This window comes from Thunnus albacares, chromosome 7, assembly GCF_914725855.1.
Source record: "Thunnus albacares chromosome 7, fThuAlb1.1, whole genome shotgun sequence".
Lineage (NCBI taxonomy): Eukaryota > Metazoa > Chordata > Actinopteri > Scombriformes > Scombridae > Thunnus > Thunnus albacares.
This window is the reverse complement of record NC_058112.1, coordinates 10,432,130-10,449,535: the sequence shown is the minus strand read 5'-3', so window position 1 is coordinate 10,449,535 and position 17,406 is coordinate 10,432,130. Positions and strand designations below refer to the sequence as shown.

Below are 17,406 nucleotides of genomic sequence, written 5' to 3'. Positions count from 1 at the left end.
GAACCACATATATATCTGTCAACATACCATGTTAAATGATTGACTGCCAATATAACAATACACATTGATTCAATAATTATAGGCTATCAATGTAGCAGTATTATTTAAATCTTGAATGTATTGTATTGTTTATTCCATCAATGTAGCACATAGTGATTAACTCTGTCAAAATAGCGATATTTATTGATTGAGTCATAAACAAATATAGCCTATAGCTCATTGATTCAGCAAACACTGCTTATTGCTGTAAGCCTCTCTCCAGCTTTCACAGACACAAACACATGCGCCGTTCTCCTTTTACTTGCAATGTCTGAGTCATAATTTCTCTTTGCAGACAGACTATTGAACTGTGGATTTAATATGAGAAGCTGACCATCGATAGCCTATTACATCACACTGTTTGAGATTGTATTTAAAACCTTTAAAGACTCTACTCTATACAGTAGGCCTATATATCTATTGATATATAAGAAATCTACCAAAACGAGTTTTATATTAGTATAGCTTATATGGAAAAGTTTGCTTTGTGTATGTGAAATTGACTTAATGAGCCTAAATGATTATGAATTGTGAACTCTGTGCCTGTCTTCTGTCGTTAAGTTGAAACGGGGTCAAAGAGCATGATGATTCAGGGCAGAATTTGGTGGGTGTGTTTTGTTTTAAGATGCTCCTGTCAGCCTCTTCAAGACAGTCTGCCTGCAGGGCTCCTCTGTGGGTATGCTTCAGGTGCAGGCACTGCTCTCAGGACAGCTCCATTGTCAGGACAGGAAATGCCACCAAAATAAAACAAAATGTACAAGACGATATCTCCGCTGTGAAAAAAGACCACAGAATAAATATAGCTTATAGCTCATTGATTCAGCAAACACTGCTTATTGCTTGAAGCCTCTCCAGCTTTCACAGACACAAACACATGCGCTGTTCTCCTTTTACTTGCAATGTCTGAGTCATAATTTCTCTTTGCAGACAGACTATTGAACTGTGGATTTAATATGAGAAGCTGACCATCGATAGCCTATTACATCACACTGTTTGAGATTGTTTTTAAAACCTTTAAAGACTCTACTCTATACAGTAGGCCTATATATCTATTGATATATAAGAAATCTACCAAAACGAGTTTTATATTAGTATAGCATCTAAAGCTATATATATATATATCATCTAAAGCTGCAACAAAGAACACGGTAGGTTATTTCCTTGAAACTTGAAAATAAAAGCATTCCTGTATGTAACTCAGAACAACATATTTTCAGTATTTTGTCCATAGTAATATTGAATAAATATCATTACCAGGTTTCTCATAAATTCTCACATTTTCTGTAAATACTACGTGTAAGATACCGAGTGTGCGAGAGAACACAGAGTCAGAGTTAACGCTGAGTCATGATGCTTTATTAGCATTTAGCCTACAGCTAACTTTGCTAACATTGATGCCGTACGGTAACCGAATACACAGAGAACAACTATGGAAACCCACTTAAGTCGCACTGAGCACAACTCACAAAAACAATGCCTTACACTAAGTTTTTTAACATTTCTTTGATATTTCTTTGATTGAAAGCAACCATTGGAATGTGTCGCATTTTCTGCTATGGTGTTTTAATGCGGGCAAAAAAAAAAGACTGTGTTATTCCCTGTCCTGACAGTGGAGCTGCCCTGAGAGTGGAGCCTGCAACAGAACTGTCTTCACAGAGGAGACCTGCAGGCAGACTCCTCAACTTTTTTGGGATTACCGATTGGTCCCTGATCTCATATATTTTGAGAGAATGGTCTCACTGTAAAAGGAAACCACTTTTGCCTCATCTGTGAGGGTTACACATGGTATTTTTGGTATCTCTACTCCTAAATGGTATTATATTTGCTGTATAATAGGTTATTTAAATTGAAGTTGGCAATTGTTGATCTCTTTGACAAAAAAAAAAAAAATCATTATAGTTTTCAATTCATCTGATGCTACACATGTTGCACCTTGACTCTCACTCTGGATTGTTGTTGTGGACGCGCACAGGGCGGGTTAGATACCACGCGCCAAGAAACGACCACTGAGAATGTGAGGCTTACATATGGGCCCATTTTTGTTTGTAAAACAACCTTGAAATTCTCCTTATCTCTCTTTGTTTGTAGCATGCTATCACACGCCCCCAGCACTTACCAGATACTGAAGAAGGTACAAGCTTGACTGCATCTCAATCTGCCCCTATCAACAATCAGCTGCAGCATCTCACGTCCTTGTAGAAATAGACAGGAACAGGCTTCAGATGCCTGATAAGGGTTTGAGTGACATTTATGTATTTGCCTCATCTAATTTCGTGCATACAATCATTATTATGAATTGGCAAATTAAGAAATGTCAATTGGGTCATTTGTAATTGATATTAGCTGATATCTGTTAACTCCTAATCAGTCAAAGCATCCCTATTTTGTTTGCTTGATCAATATTGAGATTGCTGTCTGATCTCTACTGTCATACAGACGAAGAGGAGGAGCTTCACAGTGTTTTGCATGTAAACAGGGGGTCTGTCACAGATGATTTATCAAGCCAGACCACAACTTCTGCAGGTGCAGACGGCTGTTACAGTCAAATTTTTTTTAAGGTGATAGTCAAGCCATACACTTGTACTGACAGACTGTGCTGTGAGTTTCAGTGTGATGAAGGAAATGATGTAGCCGGTTATCTAAATGGTTGTATTGGAAGAGGTCCTTTCAGTGTGTGCTTTAGTCCTGACCCTGAGTGACTGAGGCAGAGCCAAACCCAGAGCCTGCTGTTTTCACTGCGGTGAGGAGTTGGCAGGGTCTGAAAAGGAGGCCTGCTGACCTCTGTACCTGCCTCCCTTTCATTGTGTGTTGCCGATGGGACCGGGATTACATTGGTTTCCATGAACTAGCTCAACATCCTGGACAGTGGAGTACAAAGCTTTTTACAGAGAAAGGGGTTGAAGGTGAAAATATTCCTCAGGATTTTAGTAAATGTCATGAGAGTCTCAGACTTCTCTTTTATTGACATGCCATGTCCCCATCAGTAGCATGATGATGTTCTATCGAATCAGCTGTTAGTCATAACTGTTATGAGTTGTTACTCACAACAACAGTTATGAGAAACAGCTGAGACCCTTTCACACACAAACATAATCTTAATGTTTTGTTTCTTTTCCTAACTGATGTTGATTCTTGGGATAATCTTTCTACATGTTGAATGGTAGACAGTTACGTAGGGAAACCTCAGTAAAACTATCCTATTTGCTGAACAATTGTTAACCTCTAACAAGCAAGGCGAGTTTCTGCATTGTTGCCTCAGGGAGCTAATGCTAACCGCAGCCACTGTTTGGCTGAATACTTCTTACTCTCCGACTTGATCATACAAGTTTTACATAACACAAAACAATTCTTTTGTAGACATCACCACTTTTTGTCCTTGTCCTCTGCAAGATTCCTCTTCTCCATTGTTTCCTTTTTCATTACTTGCACTGATGTTGAGTAAAGCTGACTTTTTAAAGGCTGCTCATGCTGCTAAATTCCAGTCAGAGTTAGAGAAAGAGCCCATCAAGACATCGCAGTCATCACAGCTGAGCTGCAGATGCCAGAGAACACACATGATCTCGTCCCCCTGGGGGTGAAAAAAGCAGAACATGCAAAGCTGCACTGCTGCAAGTCATAGCAGGTAAAACAACAGCAAATGTCAACACTCACCTAGTATTTACACAGGAAGCTATGACAAACAAGGGATAAAATTGTAGATACTATATGGCTTCTTTAGAGACTATTTTCCGATCATTTTCTTAAATGACCATGATTGGATCGTAGTCTTGTAGAATAAACTGGCTATTTCCTGTCTGGATCAGAGAGTCTGGAGTGATTCGGTGCCACACAGGCATGTCTACACACTCGTGCCCTGTGTGTTTCCTGTTTGGCTTTGCGTGGGTTCAGTGCCTTTCCTGTGTCCGGCAGCCCCATTCCTAGACAGATTAGAGGTTGTTTGAGGTCATTTTGCTGCAGAAAAATGACAATAAGACCTGGAATGACCTAACCTTTATCCTAAATGACTGCTTTGATTGCTCGTCCGAACAGCTGTCAGCGTTCATTTCATTAAGAGGGTACCGAAAGAAGCAACTTGTGCAGGCAATCTCAACTTGGTTCTTTGCATATGTCATGGAGTTCTCATTTTAGTTCTTGTTTATGTTGGATTAGACAGTATTGATATAATTTGTGGATTCGAGGACTGTAATCTTATAAGTTTCCTTTTCTGCCCAATTGCAACATGTGGTTGTGTTTTATTCAACGCTAAGCTTTGTAGCAGAAAGTTAAATTATGCTCTATGACTCACTCAGTTTTTCTTCTCTTCCTCTTACTGACAGAAGGATGAGGATGCCTGAAGCTGGAAGTTAGAGCTCTCCACCAGAGAGAGTGTGTTCCAGGGCTGGGGCTGGACCCAGAGACCCCTGTGTGGGGGGTGAAGGGCCCTCACAGCCCTGTGTGAGTCTGGACCATGGGGGATGGAGGCGCCGGCGCAACGGGAGGAGATAGGGTGAACCGGTCCCATGTCCTGTTTGACAACTTCGTCCAGGCGTCCACGTGCAAGGGCACGCTCAAGGCCTTCCAGGAGCTGTGTGACCACCTGGAAGTCAAGCCCACCGAGTACAGGGTCTTCTATCACAAGCTCAAGTCCAAACTCAACTACTGGAAGGCCAAGGCGCTCTGGGCCAAGTTAGACAAGAGGGCCAGCCATAAGGAATACAAGAAGGGCCGTGCCTGTGTCAACTCAAAGGTAAGCCTGCACCGTTAGAGACTATATGATTCATTTAATGCAGCATGAGGTGCTTGACGACGGCTTCAGTTCAGTGAGAGTTAACTGACTGAACAATCTGATCCTCAGTGTTGAGGAATCATGTAATGTGATGCTTGTGTTTACCAGCCAGACCAGTATGTGATTGCTTTATATGAAAGGGCACCCCGGGACACTTACTTCTGTTAAAGAGACACCTCAAACCAGTCTAAAACATTAGATTTGTCACCTTCTCTGGGTTGTAATGTGTTCATAGCTGACACAAAAATAAGAAAATTTGACTCAAAAGTGCCTGTAAATTGTCCCTGTAAATTGTGATACTTTTTTGTTCATTAATTCACTGAGTTGTTTATTATGTATTCGCAAAACAACTACATTATAATCAGAAAAGGCAATGGGAATATGTGATGAATTTTGGCTGCTTTCAGAAAGGTTCTTTGAAATAAATATGAAATCTGTTCCAGAGGATCATTTGTGGTGTCTTATATGAAAGGAGACCACTGAGGCACTCACTTCTGTTGAGGTTCTCTCACTTCAGTCTTTGAAATTTGATTTGTCACCTCTGGTTTGCAGTGTGTACATAGCTGACCCAAAATAAGGGATGAGGCTGATTAAACTGTATTATTGATGAAAAGTTGAATGGATTAGCCTATAAGCTAAAGCTAAATCTTTCGCTTCATTATGTTATGTCATGTCAACCTTCATTGTTATGATAATATCATTCTTATCATAGCTTAGCTTATGTTAGCTTGTCGACTTTGTTTAGCTTAGCTTTGCTCATCTTAGCTTATCAGCTATTGCTTTTTGTACATTAATTGTCTCTTCATGTGTTATATCTTATTATTTGCCTGCGTTTAAAGTGGCTCTAATTGATATTTTTATAGCAACAATGTATCAAATGACAATGTGTAATGTCAAAAGCAGTCGTAGTGATGAATTTATAGAGAATCATCACCCAGCTCCGCAGCTCCTCTCAGCTTCATTATTCTCATAGTGTCGTTTTCAGCTGCAGCAGGCAGCTGTTTTGAGAGAAAAAGCTCTAAAAACCCACTGTACACTACCTGCTGAGCACAAAAATGGCAAACAGACACAATTAGTGACTAACTGGTGAACATAGTGGAGCATTTAGCTGCTAAAGAGCCAGAAATTTCCCTCAGGAGTCGATAGAGACCAAAGACAGAACTAAAAGAGAGTGAATATTGGACTTTGATTCATCAGGTAACTGCAAACAAGACTCCAAATGAATTATGTTGTGGGTTCACAACTGCTGGGTGTGTAAATTAGAAACTGTTTGCTAACAAGTTTGCCGTATCAATTTAAAAGGTTATGACATGACAGTTTTGTTTTCACAACTTTCTTTCCACTGCCCGCAAGTGGCCAGAAAATCAAGTTAATGCAGGTTTAAGTTTATCCTTGCTCTCCGTGTGTATGGTTGATGTTGTTCTTATAGCTGGTCTACAGAGTGTATGTCTCTTTGTCTCTAGTGTCTGATCATCGGTGCAGGGCCATGCGGCTTACGTACAGCCATTGAACTTGCTTTCCTGGGGGCCAAAGTGGTGCTGTTGGAGAAGAGAGATGCCTTCTCCAGGAACAATGTGTTGCACCTCTGGCCCTTCACCATCCAGGACCTCAGGGGCCTCGGGGCCAAGAAGTTCTATGGAAAGTTCTGCGCCGGTGCTATCGATCATATCAGTGAGTGGACATGACAAATTTACACTACTAGAATATGTGACTTATTTGCCTGTAAAATGAGATTTGTTCTTTTGTATGCATTTAGTAGAAGCATTGTGGGGTTTTGTAGTTCTTTTGTTATTTGACTTTCTTTTCCTGCTGTCTTTGTATTGTAGGTATTCGTCAGCTTCAGCTAATGCTGCTCAAAGTTGCCCTCCTCCTGGGCATTGAAATCCATGTCAACGTAGAGTTTAAGGGTCTTATCGAGCCTCCTGAAGATCAAGAAACTGAAAGTAAGCGAGTCAAACCGCTGCCAGACAAGCCCAAGAAAAATGAATGGAAAGAGAACTATCTGTCATACGCCCCGAGCTGGCTCTTTTGATGCATTTCTGTCTGATTACACATTCTGTGTTTCCTTAGGGATAGGCTGGAGGGCTGAGGTCCACCCCAAGACACACCCTGTTAGCGAGCTGGAGTTTGATGTCATCATTGGAGCTGATGGAAGGAGAAATACGCTACCAGGCAAGTCTCTGTGCACAGAGCGGGAGAAATGCATTAGCAATGCCGTTTTTCCTTGACTAAACAGGGAAAGCATAAACACAACTATTTGTTTGTTTTTTTCACGTGGACATGGAAGCCAGTCAGAATTATTATGATCTCACTCGTGTACAGCTGTGGTCAGAGTGCCTGACCTCACTCCGTTCCTTATGTATGAATGAGCATTTGTGCACATCTGTCTGTGTGTGTTTGTTTGTGTCTGGCTGTTACGTTCAAAGAGTATTTCTGAGGGCTCTCCCAGCAGAGCAGAATAGGAATTGTTGAATTGGCTGTCTGTTTCCTCTATATGTGTGTGTTAGGGCCTCACGCACAGCAACACTGGCAAAGGGAACTCCTGTGGAGCAGAGTACCATGACCCCTCTCTGTACCACTGACTGCTACAGTAATGAAGGGAAGCAACAGGCTCCTTGTGGGATAACCGTATATTCACAGAGCTTCAAAAACTGAAAAAGTTGTTTATGTTTTCATGATACAGAACATGTGGTTGCGTTTATCATGACATGTACATTATGTATTTGGAATTTTTGATATTTATAAAAGCAAACATGTGATTTGAGGGTTTTTTTCTCTGTTTCGGAAACGTTTTGAATTTATGGTGTCACAAGGTCATCATCTGTGAACCGCGATTCCTGACCTTGAGCTCACGTGCCGTCTGCTTCTTCATCCTCTTTAGGGTTTCGGCGTAAGGAGTTCAGGGGCAAGCTTGCAATCGCCATCACGGCTAACTTCATCAACAGGAACACGACGGCGGAGGCAAAGGTGGAGGAGATCAGCGGGGTGGCCTTCATCTTCAACCAGAAGTTCTTTCAGGACCTCAGAGAAGCAACAGGTCTGTCGCACATCACCGCATCGCTTTAGGGTTTTTATGTTCTTTTTTTGAGGTAACTGATTAATACAAACACCTCAGAGTACAGCATAAAACACAAAAAAAGTGTTAAAACATTATGGAAGATCTCCAGTCGCTATCCCTTTGATCACAGTTATGAATTTTTCAGCTCATCCAATTAAAATGCTTAACGTTGGGTTTGATGCCAAGCTCGCCACAGTTTATTGCTGACGTGACAGTGTCCCCAGGGCTTTGGTTATGTGCTCTGAGTCGTGTAATTGCCGGTCTGGTCCTCTAATGACGACATAACAGTCAGCTATGGCAGTAAGGAAAAGCATTGTGTTTGGTATGTAACAATACGTCTCTTTATTGGCCTTTTTAGGTATTGACCTGGAAAACATTGTCTACTATAAGGATGACACGCACTACTTTGTGATGACTGCCAAAAAACAGAGCCTGCTGGAAAAGGGAGTCATTCTGCATGTGAGTGATCAAAGCCTATATCACAGTATGGTGTGTGTGTGTGTGTGATTGAGAGAGAACTGTTGAATCACATTCAGTCTCTCTGTAGTAGACATAAAGGCTATATGCACGCACAGACATCAGAAGTCTTTCTGTCTCTCATTTTGTTGTCTCTCCGTTTCATTCTTTCAGTCTTTTATTCACTCTTTGTTCTTGCCCAGTATCAGCCTAATGGTCTAACCAAGCCAACAGTGTTCTGGAACAAACTGCCAACTCAAGCACACTTACTGAGTGTTTGTGTCCTCACTATACACGGTAGTTTCCTCTCCCTGGCTACTTTCCACAGGAAAGCGGAAAGACCCTTTTGCATGTCTGTCTTCATGTGCAAACATTACTGAAGGTGTGCTATAGTCACGTAAGGCCTTTCTGGGTGGTAAACTGCTTTTAAGAGTGTCTTAAATGGACATTTTTGCAAATGTAGTCACAATAATCACTCTTCTTCAGACATTTTTAGCTGTCTGACTCATACATAAATTCTTCTACATGTTGTTATGGATGTAAGCTATGCATGTGTTTGCAAGTCTGTGTGTGTTTCCATGCTGAGCTGATGACATAATGAGGTTTTGTTATACACTGGTCTGAAGCTTTAGGGGATTTGGAGTCACTAGGCACATGTTAATGAAAAGGCACAGTTTACTCAAAGCACAAATGGTATGACTTCTGGAAGTTCCCTTTTAATAAAAAGTCCTAGAGAGATCCTTTTATAGCAATCTAAATGACTCTGCCCTGCCCCTTGGAAAAGGATAGAGGAAGGGTGGAAGGGTTGGCAGGAGGGCTACGAGTCCTCACAGTTCAAGGCAAATCAGAGAACAACCCCCATTCATATCTTCCGCTATCCTGCCCTGCCCTTCCCCTCACCCGCCACCAGCCTGGCATTCGACAACCCAGGGAGCTTAAAGATGGAAGAATGTGCCTCTCACCCGCCCTCTATGAAAACATGTCACTTTCAAAGCATGCAGTGATTTGATGCTACATGTTGGAGAGACTTGTGAACAGCACAGTTCATTCCACTATAAGTGCGTGGGCCTCTTTGTAGCACAATGAACTATTAAAGTGGGGGTTGTCAACTTCAAGCTCAGTACTTCAGAAGTTGATTTTAACAATGGTTGATAACATTAAGTTATGCTATGTTATATACTTAGTCATTATCTCCAAATGTGATGTATCTCTTTGTCACAATAGATGTCTTACTGACAATTTATTCTATGAATTGTGGCTAAAAAGTAAGATTTAAGTATAGGTTTCTCGACTTTTTCCTTTTTATCTCTAACATGCAGCTGAGGCACAGTAAACTTCTGCATATCCACATCCACTTTCTGTGATAACACATTTCTTATGCTTAGTAACACTTGCATTCATATAGAAGTTTTGTTTGAAGGCCCGTTTTTTCTATTTTTTACTGTTCTGCAACCTCTAACCTCATCTCTCTGATCTGTCCTGTAGGACTATGCGGACACGGAGATGCTGCTGTCGAGGGCTAATGTGGACCAGGTGGCCCTGTTGTCATACGCTCGTGAGGCTGCCGATTTCTCCACCAACCACCAGCTGCCCACACTGGACTTCGCCATCAACCACTACGGCCAGCCCGACGTAGCCATGTTCGACTTCACCTGCATGTACGCCTCAGAGAACGCCGCCATGGTTCGCCAGCGCAATGGCCACAAACTGCTGGTGGCGCTGGTGGGAGACAGCCTGTTGGAGGTGACTATTAATGTTTTATAAAGCTCAAGTTCTGGGTTGTTCTTAAAATCTTGCATCACAGTTCTGTTCCTTTTTTTATATCCTCGGGGCTTCTGTGTCCATATTTGGTTGTTGAATGTGTTGTTCACTGTTGTTTCCAGCCCTTCTGGCCCATGGGCACCGGCATCGCCCGAGGTTTCCTGGCAGCAATGGACTCTGGCTGGATGGTGAAGAGCTGGGCTCAGGGAAAAACCCCTCTTGAGGTGCTGGCTGAAAGGTGAGGGTGTGGAAATACTGATGCATAAACACCAAACTCACTCTACCCCGTTCTTGTACTCGCATTCAAGCACTCATGCACACACAGCTGCACGTACAGACACACACATTCCCTCTTTTCCAACACACCCTTTTATCTCTAAGTGCTGTACTAGGTATTCTGCCTGTATGTGATTTCAAGCATCAGTCCCACCTCTGCTAGTACTAATGGGATAAGAGGCTCTCAAAAGAACTGAATGGAATGTGACTCCTCTGAACTGCAGTAACTCTCTGTGCTCTTTGATAACAATGTTTATATGGTTTCTTCATCCATCATCATTGTTATTCAATTATGTTTTTCTCAATCTAATAAGAGGTCTCTGCCTATACAGTTAATGGGAATGTGTTATGTTTTAAAACTTTTTTCCTCTTTGCTTAGGGAAAGCATATATCGTCTACTGCCCCAGACAACACCGGAAAACGTCAGTAAGAACTTCAGTCACTACAGTGTGGATCCCACCACACGTTACCCCAACATTAGTCTCAACTTCCTCAAACCCAGCCAGGTGAGTCTGAGAGACAACCAATCACAACAACCCTCTTTTTCTCTCTCTCTGTTTTTTCATTGTAGAGAATTATTAGTTCAAAGTCAAGAACATCTACTCAATAAAATTAGAATGTGCATGTGTTTCTGTTACCGTGTGTACATAAGATCTCATTTTGTAGTAATATTTGTTTTGTTTTTTAAATATGTAGTAATAATGTGGATGTTGCAGGTGCGGCACCTTGTTGACACAGGGGAGTCGAGGGAAATGCGAATTGAAATCGAGAATGTGATCAACTCGTCGACACCCAAGTTGGCCAGGAATGGTTTGTATCTCCGATGTGCTTCCTATGCATTGACAAAAGAGGACTCGTAACTGTTTTAGTGTTGCAAAAAGACATTCCTTAATGTAGTGATTGATCGGTGTAGGATTTTGCTGCAATCACTGATGCTGAAATGTAATAATGAACTATTTTCACTCTAGACAATTACCTGCTTGACAAGCAGTCGCAAGGTAACACAAAAAGTCCAAATGCATGGTGTTGCTTTTCAGGGATTCCTAATAGTTTTAACAATTTAATGGTTACTTGCTTTGTACTCATAAATGGATAATAGTGGAATGATGGAACTTTTTAGATGGACTGATTGCAGCCTATGAAGTGTATTTTGCCTGTACTAACTTGGTCATTGATACTCTCATTCGAGCTCCCTGGTTACAGTATATTCAACATAAAATGTCACTCATAGCTGTTTTAAAGGTTTCCTGTGAGTTCTGCATCCTCTCCTAACCTCTCATTTGCATCCCTTTTCTCCTTTTACATCAGTAAAATCTTCACAGTTCATAATACCTCGTTGGCTGGTTAAAACTGGTACTAACATGGATGATGAGGCCATGGATGACAACACTTTATGACTCTGTGCTAAGCCTTGCCTGACCAAGGCCATTAGATTGCCCAACAAGAGATATGTAGTGCTGCCCAGAAACAGTTTTATATTTCTCTTCATGTTTAATCCAGATTCTCTCCAACCTGCTGCTTTAACATCGAGCCCTTTAATTTTCTCTTTCTGCCACGCCAGAATCCATAGCTCGATCCAGTAAACTGCTCAACTGGTGCCAGAGACAAACCGAAGGATACAGGAACGTTAACGTAAGAGACCTCACCATGTCATGGAAGAGCGGACTGGCCCTGTGCGCCCTCATTCACCGATACAGACCGGATCTCATGTGAGTATCTGAAATGAACACATGCAGAACACACACATAAGGAGCTAATTAGTACAGGTGGTAAATTTGTTTACCAATGTGTGGAAACTCTGCAAAGCCTATCTCATCGTGGTCAGAGCGAAAGGGTTAAAACTGCTGTGGTACCTGGAATGACTAGCCCGCTGTGTTTATGTGAGGTTGTTGGTTACAAATGATATTTATTGTCTGGTTGGGACCTTGGTTTTGGGCTGTATATCATTGTAAATTAGATGACAGCTACCAGTCACAATGGCCTCTCTGGTCTCCCCTTACCCTCAAACACACATTATAAACAACACAGTCTCCATCCGCATTGCCTAATGTAGTTTGTTACTCTCTTGAGGCAACATAGCGATTAACATTATAAGCTATTAGCATCTCAGGCCTGCCTGACCTTTACCAAGTAGTGCTGCGGTTGTGCTCCACTGCCTTTGATAGGCTAGATGATGGGAGGAGGGGGAGGGATACTCATGAGTGGAGATACCTTGGGAAAACTGTGTTCACGTGTACACATGTATAAGACGGATGGTTAAAGAGGTTTGAATGGAAGGTCTGCGCTGTGTCTGATGCGATGTTCCAGCGCTAATGCTTTTAAATGGACTGTTGAGCTGTATTGATGAGCCATGTTAATGGTGTTTTCAGCTAACAGCATAATGACATTTGCAGCAATGCTTTCCATAACATGTAAAGTAGCCTGCTATGTTTAGGGTAATGAAGCCTCTATGCCAGTTCCATTATATTCAAAGCTTTTGAATAGGTGTGGTTGGAAAATATAGATTTGTTCCCTCTCTAATTTTCTTAAATTTTGCTGATTCATCAAAAAAAAAAAAATGTTGCTGATGGTCAGTACTTTCTTCATTGATTTGGTGTGCATTTGAGAATGCCATTATCAGGACTGTAATAAAGGTATTATAGTGTTTGATATGTGTCATATAATATTGTTACTAGTAACCTTGTCCTTAAATAAACCTTAATGTTTGGGATATAAAATGGAATTTACATCACAATATTCATACACAGTAAATCTGATATCGTACATTCATGAGGTTCAGTGTCCAATATCAGTGTAATTTTCCCTCAGATTCCATTTTTAACTGTTAAAACAATAGAATCAAAAATCTGCATCAGTGTCACATTAATAGGAGCAGTAGGAAAGAATGCTCATTATTTTCTGATTAGCTGGACTTAGCTGATTAGCTCTTTTTCTGTACATCCCATGACATTTCATTCACTGCTCCTATCCTATCTTCTCTCATTCTCACTCTGTCTCTTTTTTTCCTCCTTCTTCCTGCCCTCAGCGACTTTGACTCACTGGACGAGCGAGACCAGGAGAAGAACAACCAGTTGAGTTTTGACGTGGCGGAGAGGGAATTTGGCATCTCGCCCTGCATGACTGGCAAAGAGATGTCTTCTGTGGTTGAGCCAGACAAACTCTCTATGGTCATGTACCTCAGCCAGTTCTATGAGATGTTTAAGGACACAGTGCCACCTGGAGGTGAGAGACTGCCTTCAGTCCTGAAAGGGTTTAAGGTGCTTTTTCATTCTCATACTCTTACATATTTCTCTTTGTGGATTTCTTTTCAGATAACCACAATTTGAGTCCTGAGGAGAAGGCGGCACTGATATCCAGCACCAAATCTCCCATCTCCTTCCTCAGCAAGCTTGGTCAGAGCATAGCAATCTCAAGGAAACGCAACCCCAAGGTAAGATCCTCACTGAATCACCAAATACAGCACTTCACTATTCCATTGTTGCAGTGGGAGAGACAATAACTCATGACATTTCATCAGCAGGACAAAAAAGAGAAGGATGTAGATGGTTTGGGGAAGAGAAGGAAAACCAGCCAGTCTGAAGATGTGAGTAGTTCTGACAGCAAAGCGTCTCAGATGTTTAGCTTGTGATTATTGTTTAAGCAGCATATCCACGCAGAATGGACTAATTAATCCCACTAGACTGACAGCAACAGGCAAACCTTTTTTTGTTTGTTTGTTTTTCTACTCTTCCTGCAGGAGGAGGTATCCAAGACCGGTCGTGACGACAGGCCATCTGTCCCACCTGTCTTGTCGGAGAGAAAGATGGATTCGGCCGCCGCGGGGAACAACAACAAAGTCAAGGTCATGGCCACCCAGCTGCTCGCCAAGTTTGAGGAGAACGCCCCAGCGCAGCACACAGGACTCAAAAGACAGGTATGGAGGAAATTGCATGGTTCAAAGCTACAGGGAAGAGAAGACTTTGTGGACATCGTAGGAGTTTAGACTGTCTCTGCGCTCTTGTTTTTGGTTTCATTGTTCTTACAATGAATATTTTGATGAACATGTAGATTTCATTCTTTGTGACAGGGCCTCTAGTCTCATGATGGAGGAGCTGTAGGCCACTGTATTAATGAGCTGAGGTCCAGAATGCTAATATTGGTCAGGCTGGGTATTGTTCCTGGTTCATGTAGGCGACCTCACACTGCTGACTGGGCTCAGAGGGCTCGGGTGAATTGGTTTGCAGAGCTTTGGTTTGTTAGCCACAGAGCAGTGGGAGGGAGGTGTGGGATACAAGAACACTAGACAGTATTGTTGATGGAGAGAAAGACAAATCTCAACTGTGGCTGTTTCAGACTACGTGTTGTTACTGTGTGTCTTGGAATAGCTGCTTCTGATGTGAACTTTCATTCTATAAAAGCTCGTGTTTGGGTGTTGCTTTGGCCATCGAATCTAAGCCCGTATTTATCCAGCGTCTCAGAATCATCAGGAATGCGATTAAAAACATTCGTACCTCAGAGTGGGACTGAGAGGAATTTAGGAAGTCTCCTACACTGACTTTCACAGGGACTACTCCCAGGAGAGAGTGTGTGACATCGCTGTTTTATGACACTATAACCTGTTGTAATTAAGATGAGTTATTCTTCATCACAGATGCAAGTGACATCTAGCCAGGAGGATTATTTTCATGGAAGTTTTCATCCAAGTTGGTTTTACGACTTAAGCCAAATAGTTGGTTCTGACAAAATCGTCACTATTTCACAACAGCACCCTCCCTGTTGCAAAAAAATGTAGCGTTGTGAAGACACAGGTTTCTGCAGGGACAGCGTGTGTTGTAATCGGTACCAGCACAAGGTCAGTCTCAAAAAAGTCATCTCTGCTTCCACGATGATAAATATGGGCTTTGGTGTATAAAAATGGATGAAATATTTTGTTGATATAGTAGATGAGGCTGATTGGTGAGTAAGGAGAATATTTTGAGGATTTATAAAAGATCTATTAAGGCTTCAGTAGTACAACAAGGTCCATTACATGCTATGTCACAGTTGTTTATTGAAATAATCTAACACTAGTTATGCTCCTATTTATTCACTGGCATTATGTTTTCACCAGGCTTGGGGGAGAGATACTTTATGCACACAAATGTGTTTTTCTTCTGTTTCCCTCTATAATTGAGGTACATACTGCATGACATGTGCTCTGGAGTATTTCTAAAAACTATTTCTCAGCATGATCTTCTTATGATTCTTTGTCATTTCCCTATTAGTTTTGGACACATATTTTCCAACCACTGTGACTCCATCCAGCCATGATTCACTTCCTTTTCTCTTGTTTCTCTCTGTCTTTCTCTCTCTCTCTCTCCTGGTCTTCACCTCCCATCATGGACCATTTCATGATGCCTTGCATGGTTATTCGCTCTAATTACTGGCCACACTCGCTGTCCGCTCATCTTTATCTGACCACAAAGGGGGAGTCTCTGCCCAATCTGGATCGCCTTTTGCCCCCTAGCCCGCCCCAAATCCTTCTGAATGAGCCAGTGCGCCTGGCACCTGTCCCAGCATGGAGAAAGGTAAAGAGTGGACCCGCCCCACCCCTTTACTGACTAACCACTAGACTGTGCATCTAACCAGACGTCCCTGTGGTGTGTCATAGTGGGCGAAGCTGCTTTGTGTTGACCTAGCACTTATCTGAGCCACCTTATCTGTAGACAGATCTCTTGTGTAAGATTTTGGAGGAACTAACGTAACAGCTCTGTTTTGCTAACCACACAACAAATATCCAATCACCTATGTGAGTGTTTAAACTTCTCAATAAGATGGCTATGGGTCTTTGTGTGTGTGTGTGTGTGTGTGTGTGAGACATATAAGAGTGCAACACCGTCATCTCTCCCCCTTGCTTCTCCTGTCCTGGTTCAGAGACGCACACAGCAGCAGGAGCAGCTGAGCATTCGCTACAGAGAAAAGCTCAAGTGTCAGACGCTACCCTGCAGGGGGGAGCAGGTATGGTTAGCTGGCCTGGTAGTCCTCCACTCCTCCAACCCTCTCACATCCCATGAAGTCCGGGTTCACCCTATAGGATTCAGATGAAAATGGATTGGCGCTCCAATCCAGAAGCAAGGGGAAGGGAAGGTAGCCTCGCCGAAGCCAGACAATAGCTAATGAGCTCATTTTAAGATGCTGGGAAACATCCACCGAGAGCCGATTAAGCCCCATGTAGATCAATCAGTGAAGATGGTTTCATGACTCCAAAATCTAGACAACAGCTGTTTAAATTAGGTGTTTCAAATTAAAGATGATTCTGCAACTGCACGGCATACAGTATTTCTCGCCTCAGCTGTATGGAGGAATGGATTTTGTTGGATAGTCGAGGAGAAATTTTGCAATGTTTCCAAACCCCCACAGAGAAATGGTAGAAAAATATTCTTTCCAAACTGCTCATACCTGCTTAAAAATAACACATAACACAAACAAGACTTGGACTGGCAGCTACTCAGGTCTGCAAGAACTGTTTTTCCATTTTGAAATTTGGTGGACATCTGTCTCAAACAAGCCTTGTCTTCAGGAAAAACAGTAAAATATGAGACCAGATAAGGGCGTTGCATTCATTGACAGAACATATGAGGAGTTAAAAGTGTTTCACAAGAAGAAACAGAAAAAATAATGAATGATATTCTTCTTATCATGTCTACCTTTCCCCTCTTGTTGATTTCTTTTGCTACCTCTCTGTGACCTGAGAGCTCCAGTTCAAGGTCCCCTGGTATTCGTGTTAGGCACCATCCCTACTCATAGCTGCACAGACATGAGAATTAAGATCCACTGCTAGTGTACATTCACTCCTCCAGCCTCTGTAGAAGACCACCTATTGTCAGCTGGTCCACCACTCTCATGTGAATAACCGACTCAGCACAGTTAACTGCCCGCAACAGTTTTCTGCTGCTTATGCATAGAAATTTGTCTTTTTTTTTGTCTTGTGACTAGACTAAGCATTCACATCACAGACATTGATTTAAAGCTTCATGCTCGCCTATTAAAAAGGATTTCATTCACCCGGTGTTCTTAAGTGTCCTCTCACTGT

General features: G+C 42.0%; 1 protein-coding gene across 14 annotated transcripts in view; it reads left to right on the top strand.

The window, feature by feature from the left end:
• The window catches only part of mical3a (microtubule associated monooxygenase, calponin and LIM domain containing 3a), a 93,519-nt gene that overhangs the window by 41,597 nt on the left and 34,516 nt on the right, over positions 1–17,406 (top strand). For 7 of the 14 annotated variants that reach the window (XM_044356399.1, XM_044356398.1, XM_044356396.1 and 4 more), the window contains exons 3-20: positions 4,356–4,765; positions 6,268–6,475; positions 6,631–6,747; positions 6,875–6,976; positions 7,686–7,841; positions 8,221–8,321; positions 9,804–10,061; positions 10,202–10,317; positions 10,735–10,861; positions 11,072–11,165; positions 11,324–11,353; positions 11,917–12,064; positions 13,381–13,577; positions 13,667–13,785; positions 13,873–13,938; positions 14,092–14,268; positions 15,800–15,901; positions 16,248–16,331. In XM_044356399.1, the coding sequence (XP_044212334.1) occupies positions 4,487–4,765; positions 6,268–6,475; positions 6,631–6,747; positions 6,875–6,976; positions 7,686–7,841; positions 8,221–8,321; positions 9,804–10,061; positions 10,202–10,317; positions 10,735–10,861; positions 11,072–11,165; positions 11,324–11,353; positions 11,917–12,064; positions 13,381–13,577; positions 13,667–13,785; positions 13,873–13,938; positions 14,092–14,268; positions 15,800–15,901; positions 16,248–16,331 (2,481 nt within the window). In that variant the 5' untranslated portion in view covers positions 4,356–4,486. Of the gene's footprint in view, positions 1–4,355; positions 4,766–6,267; positions 6,476–6,630; positions 6,748–6,874; positions 6,977–7,685; positions 7,842–8,220; positions 8,322–9,803; positions 10,062–10,201; positions 10,318–10,734; positions 10,862–11,071; positions 11,166–11,323; positions 11,354–11,916; positions 12,065–13,380; positions 13,578–13,666; positions 13,786–13,872; positions 13,939–14,091; positions 14,269–15,799; positions 15,902–16,247; positions 16,332–17,406 lie in introns of those variants that run through there. The other 7 variants (XM_044356402.1, XM_044356404.1, XM_044356401.1 and 4 more) reach the window with 4 other exon arrangements.